Source organism: Fistularia commersonii, chromosome 6 (genome assembly GCF_037954325.1).
Source record: "Fistularia commersonii isolate RoL2024-O1a breed Wild chromosome 6, RoL_Fcom_v1.0, whole genome shotgun sequence".
NCBI lineage: Eukaryota > Metazoa > Chordata > Actinopteri > Syngnathiformes > Fistulariidae > Fistularia > Fistularia commersonii.
The window spans coordinates 14849389-14868001 of NC_141289.1; the positions used below are offsets into that span (position 1 = coordinate 14849389).

Consider the following 18613-nt stretch of genomic DNA (forward strand, 5'->3'; position numbering starts at 1 on the left):
TCATCTGGGTCATGTCTGTGTTTGAGAAGCAGCTGATAGAGTCTCGAACTCATAGCAGCCATAAAACAGCCTAGGAGCAACATGCGAGCCCCTTTACCTGTCGATGAAATTCTTACAATGTGTCTGAAGGTGTTTGACACACCACAAAATAAAAAAACAAAACAAAACTGTATCCACATCATTTGTCTCCCAATCTTCGGCCTGGCATTCTATTTCCTCATTTAGTAGAAACAAAGAAAATCCAGTGGCTTAAGGTTAGAACTTATGGGTGCATTGTGTTGTGGTGGTTATCTTTAGGTTCAGTTTGTTCTTGTAATAGAGAAATATAAACCAGAACAAATTTTTACTTCAATAGAAGTAGAATAAAAACTTACAAATTGAAATTTTCATATACCTTTTGCAAAAGACAAAAAGAAAATGTTTATCATTACTTTTCTAAAGGAAAATAAAACCACATGCTCTTTAAGTTTCATGCCAAATTACTTAGTGAGAGGTTAAGAGTCTGTGTATGTGTGCATATGAACTGAAGCGGACTCTGTCTCAATTCCTCATTTGTCCTCAGCCCAAATCACATTTTTCAGGGCCACGTGCCCCTACTGTGCGGGAGCCTCTGAAATGTCAAAACAAAAGGCAGACGGAAGCACTGAAAGAGGCCCACAGCTCGCACCCCACTGGGGGGAGAAAGGGATTATGTGGGATTACACTTCTCTCATATTCCTCAACCTCCCCCTTCTTAGCACCTTCACCTACAAAGGAGAATGTTTGTATCCTAAAATCTCAATCAACTTGAGCTTCTGCTTAAGCTTAATGTCAATCATTTGTTCAAGTGCAAAGTTGAAGGACAGTTCTCTGTGAGTGTGTGTGTGTGTGTGTGTGTGTCTGGGGTCCTCCAGATGTCTTTGTTTCCTCATACAGCGCACCTTGGCAAAATCAGTAGCCTTCATGTTTTGTTGGTCCTTATGTGACAAAACATCCTGCTTAAGTTTAGGAAAATTGTGTAATTTTGTTTTAAGTAAGGGTTGTTGGAGGATAATGAAAGTTGATGCAGCACCCTAATAAAGTTAGCTGGACAGGTGTGTGCATGTTTGGCTGGTTTCTCAAATGTGTGTTTCGTTACTTTGTGTATAGTAGTGTCACTTGTATTTGTGGTTGTTTCAAATCTCAAAAAATCCAGCTTAAGAAAAGATTTGTTTGGATTCTTCAAATTTTTTGTCTTAGTTTTTCACTGTGTGAGTGTGCGCTTATGTGTGTGCTTTTGCTCGTGCAACATAGCAAGAGAGACCACCAAAGAGCCGTGCACAGCTACATTTGGAGCTTTAGTCTTTAACAGCTTCTTTATGACTCAGTATGCGCCACTATATTAGAGGGAAACTTAAAAGAATTCAATTTTATGCACCATGGAAAAATAAGAACCTAAAGACAGAAGGAAGTAACACTGGTATGTTGCACATGCATTTTGGAAATGTAACATCCTGAAGAGACATCAAACACAACACTTTGTTAACAGTATACATCATAAAATCCTTTTGTTTCCTTTCTGTGTTTGTTGACAAAATTCAGTTAATAGCATTTTGAAGTGGGGCAGTATCTGCTCTCTTCATGATGCACTGAAGAACACCATGGCCTTTCTGACCTCCTTCAGAACTGTCAATCATTCACCCAACCACCAAAATCCTCCTTTACGACCTGCGGCTAAAAATGAAGCACAGCTACTATTTAATTGTTTGAACTTCTCTTTAGAGGGGTGGGGGGAGGGAGTGTCTGCAGTCATCACTGTAAGAAACATGAACACATCAAATATGCTGAACAGGTATTATCTGAGGGCAGGCATGGCTGTCATAACACCAGCGGGAGCATTAAATATGTCCTTCCTCAACATTGATGCTCAAGCTGCAGGAAGGAGAAGTCGACTTTGCAGCCGTAAAAATAGCCTGCACACCCAGTAGGCGTCAGCGGGGCGCCGCATCAGCTGGGACAATCAATGGGAATGTGACCTGGTTGAGAAAGAGTTGCTGTGATGATCATAAAGGTTAAGATGAATCACCATTGTCTATTTCAAGTGTTATTTCTATTTGAGAGAAAACCTTTTTTTCCCCTCTCTAAATTCTACATTTCAAAAACTGGGCAAAGCCCAAAGTCGTATTGTGTGGTTGTGAGTGTTTTATATGTTTTTAAAGCCTTGAGACCAAACTTTGTTTATGATAGAGGGCAGATAAAGAACATAAACTTGACTTGAAATTCACATGATAATTAACTCTCCCCTCCCCTCTTCTGACATCAGTTTGTAGTGAATCCTTCCACTTGTGTCCAGTCTGCTTGCTACAACATTTTTGGGGGTCATTAAGTTTTGGAAACCTGACATTGGATAAGAACGTCAGATGCATCATCTGGTTTGCATGTGTTCCTACTTGCTGACACATTAGCAAGATCTTACGGAGCCCTTCACAGAAATGCTCCAATCCTGCTCTCCGTTTACAAGGACAGTGAGGCTGTGTTCTTAGTGAACACATCGTTTGACACAGCAAACGCAAACAAACTGTGACCTTACTTAAAAACATATTTGTTTTGAGATCAACTTTGCTTAATGTAGTTTGTGTGCTTCCAGAAACAGCCCAGGTTCCTCTGTATCTTTTCTGGACTCAAATGCAGTGAGATGGTACCAGACAGCAAGCAAACACACTGCTGCTGCTGGTGACAGCACACCACATTCCTGATTCATTTTCTGGGCCTCTATCCCTTGTGTCCCTGAACTCTTGATCAGCATGCATCTGGTACATAGTGTTCAACCACAGACCAATATAAACACACTGTCTGAGGTCACTGCACTGTTTCCTGTTTGTTTCCTACTTTTGAGGCGGTCTGAGAAATCAGCAGCCTTTTCTTTCTTCCATGTGGCATCCTTCAGTTCTCACTCATCTCTCATTTCCACTTGCATTGGTTTTAAAAAGGTCAGCAGGGCTTTGTTTAAGGCAGCCATCATCAGCCAATATCAGACATGTTTGTCCGCAGCTGCTTTTATAAATCTGGTGGTTTTCACAACAATGCCTGATTGTTTTTACAAGATATCTACTACAATGACATGCCAGAGACAGTTTTAAGTTCTCTGTCAGGAATTTATATTAGTGGACAGTGATGGTGTTAGAATCACACAGACTTTACAGATCAAAAGGACAAGTTTAAAATTGTTTTTGGGCAAGGTATGAAGGTGAGAAATAGAACCCAGGGGATTTAAGTCATGAAGTAAAGTGTACTATGCATATGAATGTTCTTATGTGTTATTTGTATAATCTTGCGGGAGCAAGTGGACTTATTTGGTCTTGAAAAGGTTTCACTGGTCATCTAAGGATCTTCTTCAGTTCTGACTGTGAGAAGTTTCAAGTAGATAAGTATGGAAGATGGGGTTGGTAGAAGATACAGTATGAATTTTTAAGTGTTCTTGAGGTAGGTTTGTAGACACCCAGTTGGGGGCTCCAACCTCGAAGGAAACTATAATCCCTGTGGCCCCATGACCTCCTATTCAGACTAAAAGGCTTATACTAATCTGACATTTGAAAGATCCAAAATCCAATCCACAAAAAATATTTGTAAAAGGCAATTAATAAGCACGCAACTTGTGCAGAAGCCTTATGTGTTTTTGGATCTGTATTTTCATATTATCTTGTAGCACATCAGGAGAGGCCCATGAATGTTGAATACTGCTATCAATATTCATATCGGTGATGACTGGGATGGCAGCTGGACATTCTATATCGTCCTCTGACACACCTGCTGCACAAATCTCCACCATCATCTCCGGCTGAAAAAGAGCCCTCAACTCTCCTGCACCTTACAAGATTGTAAACTCTTGAGTTTGATTTCTTTTTTGGCCATTCAGTTTAATTTAATACCATAATTAATTTCCTACCGTCTTCCCCTTGTATTCTTGATCCCTCATTATGTGTCTCCCTGATCAAATGTGCCACTCCAGTGATCTAGTCAGCTCTTTAGCAACCGTATTCCTTTCTTCAGCCTCAGCCTGTCCCTCGCGTTATCTTACAATTACCCTTGTTTTATGGTAAGGAGTTAACCTCCTTAACTCATCATCTTTGAATCTGCAAACAATTGATTTATTCAAACCCCCCAAAACACTAATGATTTTGCAACAACAGTTTGATATCATCAATCCATAGTATTAGTAAACATTTAACTGCCATGCATGAAATTGTTGAGTGTCTGAAGTTGTCATTTGGCTGACAAGATAATGCTCCTCACTAAAATGCCCCACATACTTAGGTCAGTGACTACCATCACTTTTCTAAGCAGGAAAGAATAACATGTGGAACAACATTAGTAGTGAAATTAGCGAAGCCTCTGGTAAAAGCACAAGATAGAGAAACAGACACAAAAATCTATAGTCTAAGGGTAATGTTACATCAATGTTTTTGTACATTCACATTGAGGACTGAAACATCTGTATTATATGCCTGCAAAAATGAAACATCAATGCAACTCTGGCTTCGTAGGCTGCTGCCATTCAAGAGACATTGACCGTGACATGGACAGAACCAGCTGCTACCAATAGACCCATTTCAAGCATTAATTTTGACATTACAGGTTTCTGTTGTTATAGAGTTGTCATTAAATTGATTATTTACATATTTACCAATTTTGTGTTGACAAGACTTCAGACGTATAGGGGAATGATTGCAACTTGACATATTCAATCAGTGTTTAAGTTTCATCATACTACAGCTACACATGATACTTGTTAAATGTAAGGAAGAAATGCATTTAACATCAGAATAACCTAATATTACATTATGAAATGAAACTCTTTAAAGTGGACTTGAAATAAAAAACAAACAAACATAACCTGTCATTAGTATGTCACATTGTGTAAAAGTGAATATTTTAACCTTTAAAAATTATGAAGTATAGTTAGTTTAGACCATAATTCAAAAGCAGCACATTATAAAGCATCGCTGCTGTCACTATCGTAATCAAATGGTTGCATACGGCATCCTGACATTGACGTCACATTTGCTTACAACCAAATGTCAACATCGACTTTCACCAATTCATATGAGCCAACATACTGATGTATGAACGGCTGATGTCTGATTAAAATTAGCCAACTAAATGTATGTCTGGACTGAAATAAATATAAAACAATTGTCTTTTTTTTCCAAACGTGCCAAACATGAAATAATCTTCGACTGATTTCGAGAGGGAGCAATCTTATAATTCAACATATCTTATGCCTGTCATCTCCACACTTCCATTATGTTTCCAAATGCATTTAAGTGAGTGGATTATCATTTATTCATTAGGTCATGAAATCTTCCCAATGGCAGAACAGCGGGTGGGAAAGAGACAAAGATGAGGCGAATGGCCTCAACATTACACAGTCAATCTCCTTATCAGAAATGTGGTATACACATTGATAGTAAATACACACACTGAGTTGATATGTAGGTCAAGCCCAGTCTGTGTAATACAGCGTAACCTCCCAGCCACCACCCAGAGTATTTGAGAAGTACAGTGTGTTCTCATGCACTCGTGCTCTCGCTCTCTTTCACTCACACACACACACAGAGCAACAAATCCATAGAGCCATACAGTACACTATGTTCTTATCAGTCATTTCTTAACACAACAGGTGCATAACTACTTTAAATATGAGTTTGAGGCATGGGGACATTAAATATCTGCACTTAATGACAGACTGTTTGAGAGTACAACTTGTTTGTGTTGGAAAATGAAGATGAAGCTCTCTGTTTTTATGCGTCTTATTTTTTATCATGATATGACTGTCTGTTTTGTCCACCGGCCATCTTCACGACATAGCATTAGGATTTATGATATAATGGATTCCATCTTTAATTTTGCTGCTTGAATCACATTATTAGCTAAAATAAGAAACAATATTAATCTGAATTCAGTACCATCCAGGGATTAAAATATAAAAAAATGTCCTTTATTCACTTTAGCTAACCTATTAAATGCATAAATACATCTGTCTAAATAAAGATACTCGTTTTGCAGATTGTCTTATTAGAGCATATTGTATGGTTTCAAAATGATAGTATGTGCAAAACATTTTACTGTTGTAGTTTATCAATATGGGCCCTAATTTCGATTGACATGCATTGCCAGCAGTTGTGCTACATTTTATTTTATGTAAGTATATAGTATATACCTTCAAACTTAAAATAATTAACAGCTCATAGGTGTTTATTATTAGCTATATGAAAATACATGTGTTATCAAAAACAAAATTCCCCTTAATATGTCAAATGACTGTGGTGATAAACACCTCATGGCTGGGAGCATGTAGAAGAAGTCAAGGTCAAATACTTCAAAACTACACTTGACTTCACCACTTGAGTAAAGATAGTGTTTTATCTCAAGCTGCATGGTGGCTTACAGTAGAAAACCCTAGAGAATTTGTTTTTTTCCCAAACAGATTTAGTTTTTAATCATTAGGAACAAAATAATAATTTATTGTCTTCTGTCCTGCTGCTCAAACACGTTACAATCTTTATCAGAATCTTAAACTTGGGTCAAAGTCACAATGCCATGCCTTGTCATCTAGCAAGATTGATTTAATGCCTCTAAATCTCATTTCATAATCTCATATTACCATTTGCACAAATACTGCATTTGTAACTTTAGAAATCTGGTAACTGAACACTTGGGCTGAAAAATGCGCAAAGAAACACTACCAGAAACCACAGAGACAGCATTGAGAGGCAATAAACAAAAGGAGGAAGACACTCAGAGTTTTATCTTCAGGCGCAATGCACCACAATATAGGTAAAATGTGTAAAATACTTGAAGTCTCAAGTGATTTTAACATAGTTTCAGAATTTTACCAATCACACTGCGTTTAAGTTGTGAGTTTTACAATAGAAAATTGTCAGTGCTAATTTTACTTTGACAGACAGCTTTAATAGAAGGACCACATTGTGACAAGATATTGTCATGTGACATGCTTTGAGGCCTAATTTTCTGTGGGAGTTCTCATTTATCTGTCAGTCATAGATTTGGCTCTGCAGGTGACTGACATGATGCAAAGCCTTATGTATGCGAATATGAAACACTTCACCATCATAAAATGGCAAGAGAAATTCTGACAGAGTTAAAATATCAAGTAATTATTATCCTTATATGGAAACAGCCAGTAAGACAATAGCTGCACATATCATTGCCGAGGTATGTGATGCAATTGTCACATCACTCATCTGGTAGCATTTAAAGAGATTTATTGGAAGAGATGAAAATAATTCTGAAATTAAAGGTTGTTCAAGCATGGATACACACTATAATAGAGCCATGTGTGTGCGCCGTCATGCACTCACACACACAAATGGAAAAATAACTTGAACATTGATATTAAATTTGCAGATATACACATGAAAGTGACCAAGAAGTAAAACAAAAAACAATAACACAATTGTCCAAAAGCTGTTTTCATAAATAGTATAATACTAGATAATTCAGTTGATAGTCAGTGATTATTGTGTGATTTCTACAGAATTAAATAAGCATGTTCAATCATATATAGTGTATCTACAGTTGATAGAAGGGGCACAACACTTGTTACATCCAGGCCTGATTACTTTGGGGATTTTTTCAATGGACTAAAAGTACAATTTGGAAAGGTATGATGTTTTCATAATGAAATTAAGCATATCCAGGTTTCTTAACCCTGCTGTCATTTAGGATGTCCTTTTAAAAAACACACCAACACGGAAAATACAAATAGTGGTATCTAAACACCCCCACACACCTGGTTTAGACTTAATGGTAAACAGTCAGCCTCTTCACAAGCAGAGGTTGAAAAAGGGTTTGTTTGCATGACCTCAGCCTAGATCATGTTTTCAAAGTGCCATGGGACACGTGCAGCCATGATTCTGTTATCTAACAGTGTGGGCTCTACATTGTCATCACTTAAAATGTCTGTAGCAAGGAGAGACTGTAAATGCTATTTCTTGTGCATGAAATGGCAAGTGCAAGAAAAAATCATCTTCATTATAAAGGCACTCACCTCATAGTACTTATCTAGCTTTATTTCATCAGAGCAAATCAATATACAAAACATTTCAGTGTGAAATTAGCTCTAAAATATATCTTGTAATTATCAGCTACATTAATGTACTCTGATTTGAGAGATACTATTTAACATTCCCTTCATATCAAAGTTCAAGAAAATCATTTTTTTTTCTTCTGTTACACTATGAGGGATAACAATCAGTAGATTTCTAAATTCTAAGGTTTGTTGGGAGCATGTATGGGGGGCTAAATAGGGAACAGTAGCTCAGGAGTGCAGGGCTTTTCCATGGCAGCATGGAGGACAAAGAGAGCGATTTATTTCCTCACTGCAAGAGCATACGTCTCAAGTTCATTCATAATTTACTGTACCACTGGTCTGCCTGCAATTATGATAGAGCAAAATAAAAAGGTGCTCTTCCCCTTGCTTTTGGTACAGGACAGTGCAGCAGTCTCCTTGGCTCCCCTTGGCTGTCCTACTTTTTGTCTGCAGATGAGCAAAATCAGCATCCTCACATCCATAGCGACTGCTTAACACAGGCCCGAGCATACATCTTGCACAAATGAACATGATTGCCGTCTATGTCAAACAGCAATATATTAATGTTATGATAGCATACCCTTTCTTTAGTGTATTTATAACTATTAATACAATATATATATATATATATATATATATATTTTAAATGCTCTACTTAATTGCATTTTTTACCCCAGAATTTGGTTATTTTCTAGTAAAACAATCTCAATATTGTCAATGATAAATATGCTAATTCATTATTTATGTTTATTATTTATTTAATTTAATGATGGTAAAAATACCATCAGTAAATTGGGAACGATCACCTTTAAAATCCAGTTTTAAAGAGGAATTTTGATAAACACTATTATTTTTATTTCGTTGTTTATGTCTGTTTATATATTATAATATAGTATATATTATAGTTTGAAATGCTGCATTAAAATTATCTTGGTTTTCCAACACTTGCTAACAACCTTGAGTTGCAGCAATTATGTTGTTGAGTTTTCAGTTCAATGTGTGCTATCCAAATTGAGCAGAGATCATTTATAGCATTGAAGATTAGCATTATCTGGATTAGTCAGTTTTTGGAGGTCAGTATGTCAAATGTGGTTGTGAACAATGATATTCCGCATTCCTGACACAGTACAATGTGAAATATGAAGTGGGTGATTGCGCACACCTTTGGGAGGAAATATAACTTCGTACCTGTATTATACTTGTTCACACACACACACACACACACACACGCACACACACACACACACACACACAAGAAGTGTGTGTGTGTGTCAAACAAAAAAAGGCAGGATGTGTGTGGGCTGGGAGCAACAATGATAAGAAAGACAGCAGGGTAAGGGCATGGCATGTGAATGGGGTCAGGTAGTGAGATTGTGGAAGCAGCACAGGTGCCCCTCAGGCCGGTCAAAGTTGTGTGCTGTTCAGACTGCTGTTGAACGGTCTGATGGCTGTGGGCACAAAGGAGTGTCTGAAGCGTTCAGTTCTGCACCGGGGTGAGATGAACCGTCTATAGATATCTATGAATCTATGACTGTATAATTAAAAACTGTTGTTTTTTTAACAAATTTTCAACTGTTAGTGTAAGGAATAGGGGTAGCAGAGAAGTTCAAGGTGGAGGTGGGACTCCATCAGGGATCAGCTCTGAGCACCTTCTTGTTCCCAATGGTGATGGACAGGCTGACAGATGGGGTTAGACAGGAATCTCCATGAACCATGATGTTTGCAAATGACATTGTGATCTGTAGTGAGAGCAGAGAACAGGTGGAGGAAAATCTAGAGAGGTGGAGGTATGCTCTGGAAAGGAGAGGAATGAAAGTTAGTCGTAGCAAGACAGAATATATGTGTGTGAATGAAAAGAACTCGGTTGGAAAGGTGAGGCTACAGGGAGTGGAGATCAAGAAGCTGGAGGATTTCAGGTACTTAGGGTCAACAGTCCAGAGCAACGGAGAGTGTGGAAAAGAGGTGAAGAGACGGGTCCAAGCAGGTTGGAATGGGTGGAGAAAAGTGTCAGGGGTACTATGTGATAGAAGACTATCAGCCAGAGTAAAAGGAAAGGTGTACAAGACAGTGGTGAGACCAGCGATGCTATATGGCCTAGAAACTGTTACAATGATGAAAATACAGGTGGCAGAACTGGAGGTTGCAGAGATGAAGAGGTTGAGGTTCTCTTTGGGAGTGACCAGGATAGATAGGATCAGGAATCAGTCTATCAGAGGAACAGCACATGTTAGATATTTTGGAGAGAAGGTCAGAGAAGCCAGACTGAGATGGTTCGGTCATGTACAAAGGAGGGATAGAGAATATATTGGTAGACGGATGCTGGAATTGGAGATGCAAGGAAAGAGGTCTCGAGGAAGACCAAAGAGAAGATTTATGGAGGTATTGAGAAAGGATATAAAAGTAGTTGGTATGAGAGAGGAGGATACAGAGAATAGGGTTAGATGGAGAAAGTTGATTCGCTGCGGCGACCCGTGAAGGGAAAAGCCAAAAGAAGAAGTGTAAGGAATAGACGTTGACAACCTTGTGTGATTTTTTTTATTTTTTTTATTTTTTTTGTTTCAACTTGTGCTGAAATCACTTGCAAATTATTAACTAGTTTTTCTGAATTCCCTGAGGCTATCAGCTTTTAAGATAATTATTTTCCTGTGAGAGGATTTGGGGCATTTTACATGGCAAAAAGTTGGAAAGCAATTTCAACGGAGAAGAGTCAGTGGTGTTAAACACTGACTACAACCACCTCCAGATTTGGCATAGAAACTCATGTCATATGTACAACACGAGTTAGTTTTGGTCAAGGTTTCATAAAGAAGACATCCATCTAATTGTTGAAAATGTTTAGACTTGTATACGTGTGTCTCCTTTCCTTGTCCTGATAAATAAAATTGTTACAGACAAGTTTTTCTGCCTTTAAGCAAGGCCTTTTAATCAGCTGGATAATTCTTTCACGCAGACAAATGCAGCTCTGGGTCATTTCCTGCCAATAACATGCAAATCAAGCATTCTTCAGAGTAATGAACAACCACACCATGAAATAGTTCAGAACATCTTTATCTAGTTTTGTTTGCTTTTGTTGCCAGAGAACCTCCCATACCTTGAAATCAAGCCCAGCATGGGTCATATTAGGTCAAAAATTGAAAAAAGGGGTACAACATGCTTGTTATCTCTCACAGACACAAGAGGGATGAAAATGCGGTATGATGTTTATAAACTTGTGAGGCTATGTTGTGTGACAAAGACCAGCAAGTGCAATTAGAGGCCAGGAGTGTGACAGTGGTTTCTCCTGTGTGTATTGCCTTGCAGGGAATATCCCACCATACATCCTTTTCATTTGGTTACCCACACATCAAAACCTACACTTTCATACATGTCACAAAGAACAGCTCATGTCATGAATCTGGATTAAAGCTTTGTCAGGCAGGCTCTTGTCTGGATTAATTCACAGAGTAATTACCAACAAAGGGAAATGTACTACCTTAGGTCTTGGGGGATCTATTTAAGTCTCTGGTATAGTGGCAAAATCTATAAGACTATGTCAAATGATGATTAGCTTAACGGAAGTCTAATTTTCTGTCAGATATCCCTTTAAAATTTTCTTGGGATCAAGAAGTAGATAAATCCTGAGCTACTCCTGAGGAGAAAGGCGATGCTGATGCTTGAATTTATATTGTTTTGAAAGCTCATCCTGCCTTTCCTCTGATGCCGCAGGGGAAGCCAACTGTGTTTATGCAAGCAACTAGATCTGCAGGTTTGTATACACAGGATACACCAAGTCAGAGATGGTGGAGAGGCACTTACCACCCAATCGCTGTTGGTTGGGAGCAGGCAGGGAACAGGTCTGGTGTGGGGGGTCCTGGTTCAGATGTCTTTATTTCTTAATATTCTAAACAATGTTCGTCCTTGGTCGACATATAAAATTATTAGGTCCCATATTCACACTGCAGGTCAATTTAGGGTTTCAGTTTCAATTTAGTTTTTTGGTAACTAGGAGGATGCTATCTGGGAATATGCATTTTCAAGACAAAAAACACAGCTACTTCTGTTGTGTTTTAGTAAAAAAAATTCTTATATGGGCTAAAAGACAGCTTGAAGATTTAAACCTCAGCTCAGATCTTAAATGTTTAATAATTTATTTTTATGCTTTTATCTCCAGTAGACTGCAAGAATACTGTTCACTTATGGACCCTGCTCCGGAACTATTCTGTCAGTTTTGAACTCTCCAGTTGTCAAATCACTTACTCATCTGGTTTGTCTCTGAGAATACTGACTTGCATTTACTATCGATGATCGATCACTCTTTAAACATATGTCCTAGACCTGCATGACCTCTGTATGCCTCTCAGGTCAGTTCACTGTTGGTTCGCAGAGATAAGATTTAAATTGGTCAAGCTACATTCAGCCACCATTCATCCTACCTATGGACAAAGAGCTAGATCATAAAATCTAGTTTTCATAAAGTCCCTTCCTTTTACCTCCCTAAACTTGGCAGTCAATTTCGTAGTGTTATGTAAATTTTCTTAGGGGTCAGCAATACACAGAAAATAGTTGGGTACATTTTTTTGGGGTGGTTGTTGATTTTGAGACAAATAAATCAATTTTGAATACTTGGGAAAACTCGTGTTACAATAATTTTTGTTTTACTATTTCTAAATCAATTTTCCTCATATACTTTTTGTTTTTTTCCGCTGTGAATTGATGATTGATTAAAAATATTTGAAATTTTTTCACAAGTTGTCAAAAAAAGAAATTGGCCAAGAAATATCACAAATATTCAAATAAAACATAAAAATTACATAATTCCAAAACTGATCAGATAAAAAGCTTACATCTGCTGTTAGAATAGGCCTTTTTGTTTGTAAATGAGGGCATCCTTACTTAATGGATAGTAAAAACCCAGAGTCTCTGTCATCTGTAATCTAGTGATTGCATCCTCGGAAGTCTAACAACAACTGAATGACACAGACTTTTATGGCAGTTATTGCAATGACACAAATCACGTAAACTTCTGCTGTCATGGTTAACCATCATTCTTATTTGTGATTCTTGAGAGCATTCATTGTTGGCTTCTTGATAATAGAGAGAGATTGCAAACAGAAAACAAATAGGGGGCAGTTCTGCAAACCAAAAACTACATGGCATCCTCAAGAAACCCATACAGTAACGATCCTCAATTTCCTTCAGGATCATTAAGGCATTCAATTAAGTATATATCTGATTCTGATATTATGCAACTGCTTTTGAGTTTTATTATACATGCAAGAAAGTAATCATCTTTATTGATTTACAGATTTTAGTATTTTATTGTCACTAATTGTACTCTTAAGATTGATACTGTTGAGAAGTTTCTCTCTAGGAAACACTATGAAGAGCTGCTTGTGTTGGGTTATCTCAAAGACAATAAGCTCATGAAAACCTGGAAGTGCATCCAATCTGAAATGTGCTGGGAAACAACACTGCCTTAACTGTATTTGCTCAGCAAAGTTTTTACTGTGACTCACCTGCTTTTTTGGAAAACCAGCAAGTAAGCATGCTCATCAAAACATACTTAAACAAAGTTTTGTCTTCACTGGAAAAAGAAGCCCCTCCAAAATTGCCATCCGTTCCAATTTGATGCATTTGAGTAACAATGAATGATTAGAAAAAGCTTCTTTCACATCATCGCCCCGGCTTGTTAGGATCCCTTAACACTGTCAAAATATACTCAAACCACAGAAAGACCACCGGGTAAATACAATCAAAACTGGACAGGTAGATGCTCATGAAAAGCTGAAGACACATAAACATTTTAAAGACCAAATGAAATTTCCATCCAGTTTAAACAACATACACACCAAGAAACGTTCCTTGATAAACACAACCTTCCTTGCAATATCCTTGCTATTTGCACATCTGCTGTTTTGTTTCAGCAATATAAACATCTACACTAGTCCAGGAGTACTAATGTTTATTACACACAGTCTAGGTATGCACATAATGATTTTGGGTGCACTTCAGGTCATATGTGTGTGTCTCTACATGCACAACACACATGCTGCGTGTGCACTCCTATACAGGATATGCAAAATTCTATTAATGTTATAGCGGACACACAGCTCCATTGTTCATAGTTCCTCAACAAATGGGATTTATTGCTTTACATCTCATAACAGGAAGGCTGACCTATTAAAATTATCTGTCTTTAATGTAGGTTTGAAAACTTTGTATTAATGAAAGATCTTTTCAGCAAACCAAGAACAAACATTAGAAAAAGTTTAATGTCCTTCTGGCATGAATATGAAAGATATGATAACAAATTGGAGCCACCAAAAAACATCTCCTTGCTGTTCTCAACCCAGAGCTTGGGCCTTGTCCCAAAAGTCTCACAAAGCTCATCTTGAAAAGGCGGACTTAAAATATTTGGGTGAAGTGTGGACCTTCATTTCAGAAGTACTCGAGGGAGCAAAGTAGCAAATGCAGAATTAAGAATATCTTGCTACAATCATCTGTTTGTGTGACACAAAATATGAGATAATGAAGTGCCCCACCAACTTATACAGTCTAATCAGCATGCAGCTGGACCAAAGCTGATAACTGACATTGCTGCTTTTTATATTGTTTTCATTGCATTCTGGTTTATTTTCTTTTAGTGTAATATATGCCTTCATAACTGAAGTCTAACTCATTGATTCAGTGTGTGAAATTATGTTTGTTTCTGAACAGCTGTTCACCTGTTCACACATGTATTATTGAGCATCAGATCAGTCGGCTGCAACAACCTTCAACACAGAATATTCAAATGTATCATCACCATATCGTGCTTCAAAAAATATCAACATCAAATTAGCTATTAACAGTTTTAAATGACCCTGACGGGTTTTCAAGTTTGTGCCAACACCCCCCTTAACTCCATGTAACTCACTTAGTGTAAATGGAAAATGTGTGACAATCAAATATAAAAATCAGCATGTGGTAGAAGACTGGTGTTTAATCCAGTGCCTAATAAATTGGGTTTAATTAGCGAAAGGAGGGAGTCTTTCAGGAAAAAAGCAGCACTGTCAGGAATTCCAATAAAATGAAATATTTTAAAGAACAAAAGCTTGTAATTGCGGAGGACAAATTAGCAACAAAAAATTTAATTACACAAGGTGACAATGTATGCTAGGGGAGGCACAAGGTTGAGGACAGTCTGAAGAAAAGAGCCCGGGGAAGTCAGTCTCATGCTGACAAGGTCAGTAAGAGCACTACAGCAGACCAGCTGGATGTACTCCAGTAATACACTGAAGGAAATGGTCCAATAAACTATAACTTCTAGCTGAATAGGCAATAAAAATAGTGTTAATTTGAAGTAATTTCATCACAGATTTAGCTTTATACCCAAGCTGTAAAATCTGATTTACAGCAACACTGACGCTATAGGCCATAAACAAGTTAATTACGAATGTGTTTCTTGTCATTGTTAAAAGTATTTAATGAAATACCAATATCATTTCAATCAGGGGGATCTTGAGCCTGTCTTGACCGATCAGGCATTTATTCTGAAACAGTTGGTTTTATTGTCAAGGAGACAGCTAGATATCATTGTATTTTATTATAGGGCCATGCTTAATCAACTTAAAAAAAAACAAAACAAAACCTGGGACAGTGGTTTGTGGTCAGCCGTGTACGATAGAGGACTATCTGGAGTGAGATAATAGTGTGAAGTGTTATTCACCTATAAAAGTTTTTTTAAGGGGTGAAAAGATATTTAATACAGTCAGTAGCAATAATTAGATTCATGTTGATGTCCCAAATTTTATTTCATATTAGTTTGGAGAATAATAAACTTCAGGGGAGAAAATTCAGAGAAACTAGGTTTTCTCCCAGGCTTAATAGATAAAAAGTGATGGGAAGCCACAATCCGAAACGCAGGTTTGTAGTTTAATTAGTTTTGAGATATGGCTGAAGTAGCAAAGTCACGCCCTTGTTAGCTGCCTGTTGGACTGTCACCTTGCACTCCATCACCCGGGCCAGTGAAGCGGAAGCTAGAACAGTGTGTGCCAGAACGACACCATCATATTGACAGTTGGAGTGGACACTTGCCTTTTGTTCTTAATGGATTGCGTGCTGTTGTGGGCAATCAGATTTACTGTAATGATCGCCATGAAGACCTAAAATCCCATTCCACATTGTACCTTTAAAAAGATGTGACAGAAAGTGCCAAACAGCTGAGACATTCTTAAATGAAATCCCTTTAATTCTGCGATTGAAAGTTCCTTTATGAGTGGGGCCTATTAATCAATGGCAGTTACAGCTGTTACAAACCCTTTGTTTAGTAGTTTAACTTGGGGCTTTATGACAAAGCTAAAATATTTGAGTGGTACTGCTGCCCTCACCTGGACAACTGTAGTAACAAGAACAAGTCCTCCAGACACAAACAGAACCTAAGACTTATATTTGGTCTAAGCACAGAAAAGCCATCCAATGTGAGAATGACAGCTGAGGATGATAATCTAGAGAAAGCAGACCCAAAATGACAGTTAACAGAGGACTGACCACTGTGTTATGTCAGGTGTCCAGCTGCTGTTTGAGCTCAGCTATCTGCATCTCCAAGTGGTAAATATCACCGGAAATTTGCCTGTAACAAGCAAAAAGCTTTTTTTATATAACATTGTGATATTATTTTTTTCTTAAAGGCCCTGAATATGAGGCTTATTCAACACTATGAGGATATACATGTTGTATATCCTCATATTACGCTGAAGCTTATAATGCTGATTCAGAAATTAATATATTTGTCTTTACCTATGTGCTGCCTGGGCCTTGCTCAGCTGGCAACGAAGACGCTTCACAATAGCTTCATATCGTCTGTTCTGGATCTAAGAGTGTGACAACATATAAAGATTATTTGGAGGAATATTACAAAAGAAGAACGACGATATGCAGCATAACAATGTAATGACCTTGAGGTAAAATCCCAATTTATGGTTTTGTCTTTTTAGAGTAAGTTATTCCACAATTTTGTTTGTCTCTATACCTCTATGTCTTTCTTTAGCTGGATGTGTTTTTCAAACTCTTTTTGCAGTTGTTTCCTGTTCTCAGCTACCATCTTCTTTATCACTGCGATCTCCTCTTTCAGAGCATCAGTCTCTCCCTGTTGTCAATTATTACAAAAAATACGCACATTGTGACACCTGCTTTTAGAAATTCCCACAACCTTTCCTCCAATCTATGTCAACAAAAAACATAAAACAAAACAAAACCAGGATTTGTTGAGTGAAAATGTGAGTATATTCCCTTGTCTTTGTCTTCACCTTTGCCATTTGGATTGTGCATCCAGTTGGATTCCTTAAATCCTCCTCCAGCTCTTCTTTGGCTTTCTTCAGCATCCTGACCACCTCCCTCTTCTCCTCCAGCTCTTTGTACGTGTCTGTCTGACTCACTGCATGCAGAACTGCCTTCCTATGATCCTCCATCTTGTTTTGACAAATGTTAAATTTTGCCCGTGCTGTTAAAGTCTTCTCTTCCTCCTCGTTTATTTGAACTAGAAGTTTAGAAATGCCCACTCTGATTGATACACATTGATCTCGCAGGAACAATGTCTGTTGCTCCATGTCTCGCACCTCATCCTTGCTTGATTGACATTTTAGCCTCTTTTCGTTAGCTTCACATTTCTTATCACCATCCAACACAGTCGCCTGTAAAAGCCATTCAGTGTTTAAAAACCCCTTAGAATCAGTGATCAATAACATTATCTGCATCTCTTTTAAGATGCCATGATCTGTGATGGAGGATAATAACGAACATTTATTTAATAAATCAACCAAAGTACAATATTTAAAGTACTTGCACTTTAATTGTGTATTTTCATCGGATACATTCGTAAACTTCAGCTAATCTAAATCTAGAAATCCTTTTATGACATTTTAGATCTTGCACATAATATCAAGTGTTTTTTGATTGTGTTACCTAAAAAAATTAAATACTAAAGTTATTTAACAAATCTTGTACAGCTACATATTACAGGCTGTAGTATTACTATTAATCGACTTCCACTGTGTAAAATATAACATCAGTTACATTAAAACATTAAAATATTCTATCATGTATCTCTTAAATATTAAATGTGGCTATACTGTTTTGTGAAAAGACTGGCTCTATAGGCATAACCTTGACATGTGTAACTGCCACTACTTACAAAACCCACAATAAAGGTATTAATCTGAGGATACACTGTGTAGTGCAGGACTAAGTCCAACTGCAAACACTGCGAAGTGTCGTCGGCTTCTCTTTCAGGACCAAAAGGCGCCTTCAAATAAAATGCATTATTATTATTATTATTATTATTATTGACCGATATCCTCAGCAGTCTTGTGAAACTGTACCGTCGTTAGCTAACGCATATAGTGAAACCCTATAATCTGCCGAATTAAACTAATCCCGATAATGAAGACATTGTTTTATCAAGAGCATTTTTGACACGTATTTGACGGCAAATATCGTGTTATGGCCTTAAGTAAATTGCTGATATTATGTGTGAATTTTTCCTAGCAAGCGGAGAAGTTTATTTCAAAACATGTACGGCTACTT

At 37.6% G+C, this 18613-nt stretch overlaps 1 protein-coding gene across 1 annotated transcript; it reads right to left on the reverse strand.

Moving 5' to 3' along the window:
• Positions 1-16591: 16591 nt before the first annotated feature.
• ccdc122 (coiled-coil domain containing 122) lies at positions 16592-17637 on the reverse strand. The gene is made up of 4 exons (XM_086147410.1): positions 17338-17637; positions 17061-17177; positions 16829-16902; positions 16592-16661 (listed from the first exon to the last, which is right to left on the reverse strand). The coding sequence occupies exons 1-4, from the start codon at positions 17635-17637 to the stop codon at positions 16592-16594; spliced, it is 561 nt and encodes a 186-aa protein (XP_086003536.1).
• Positions 17638-18613: the final 976 nt, after the last annotated feature.

Coding starts and splice junctions, on each gene's coding strand:
- ccdc122 (XM_086147410.1), bottom strand. CDS start 17,637: ATGGAGCAACAGACATTGTTCCTGCGAGATCAATGTGTATCAATCAGA. Junction 17,178..17,337: donor GCACAATCCAAATGGCAAAG/GTGAAGACAAAG, acceptor AATTGACAACAG/GGAGAGACTGATGCTCTGAA. Junction 16,903..17,060: donor AGCTAAAGAAAGACATAGAG/GTATAGAGACAA, acceptor TCACACTCTTAG/ATCCAGAACAGACGATATGA.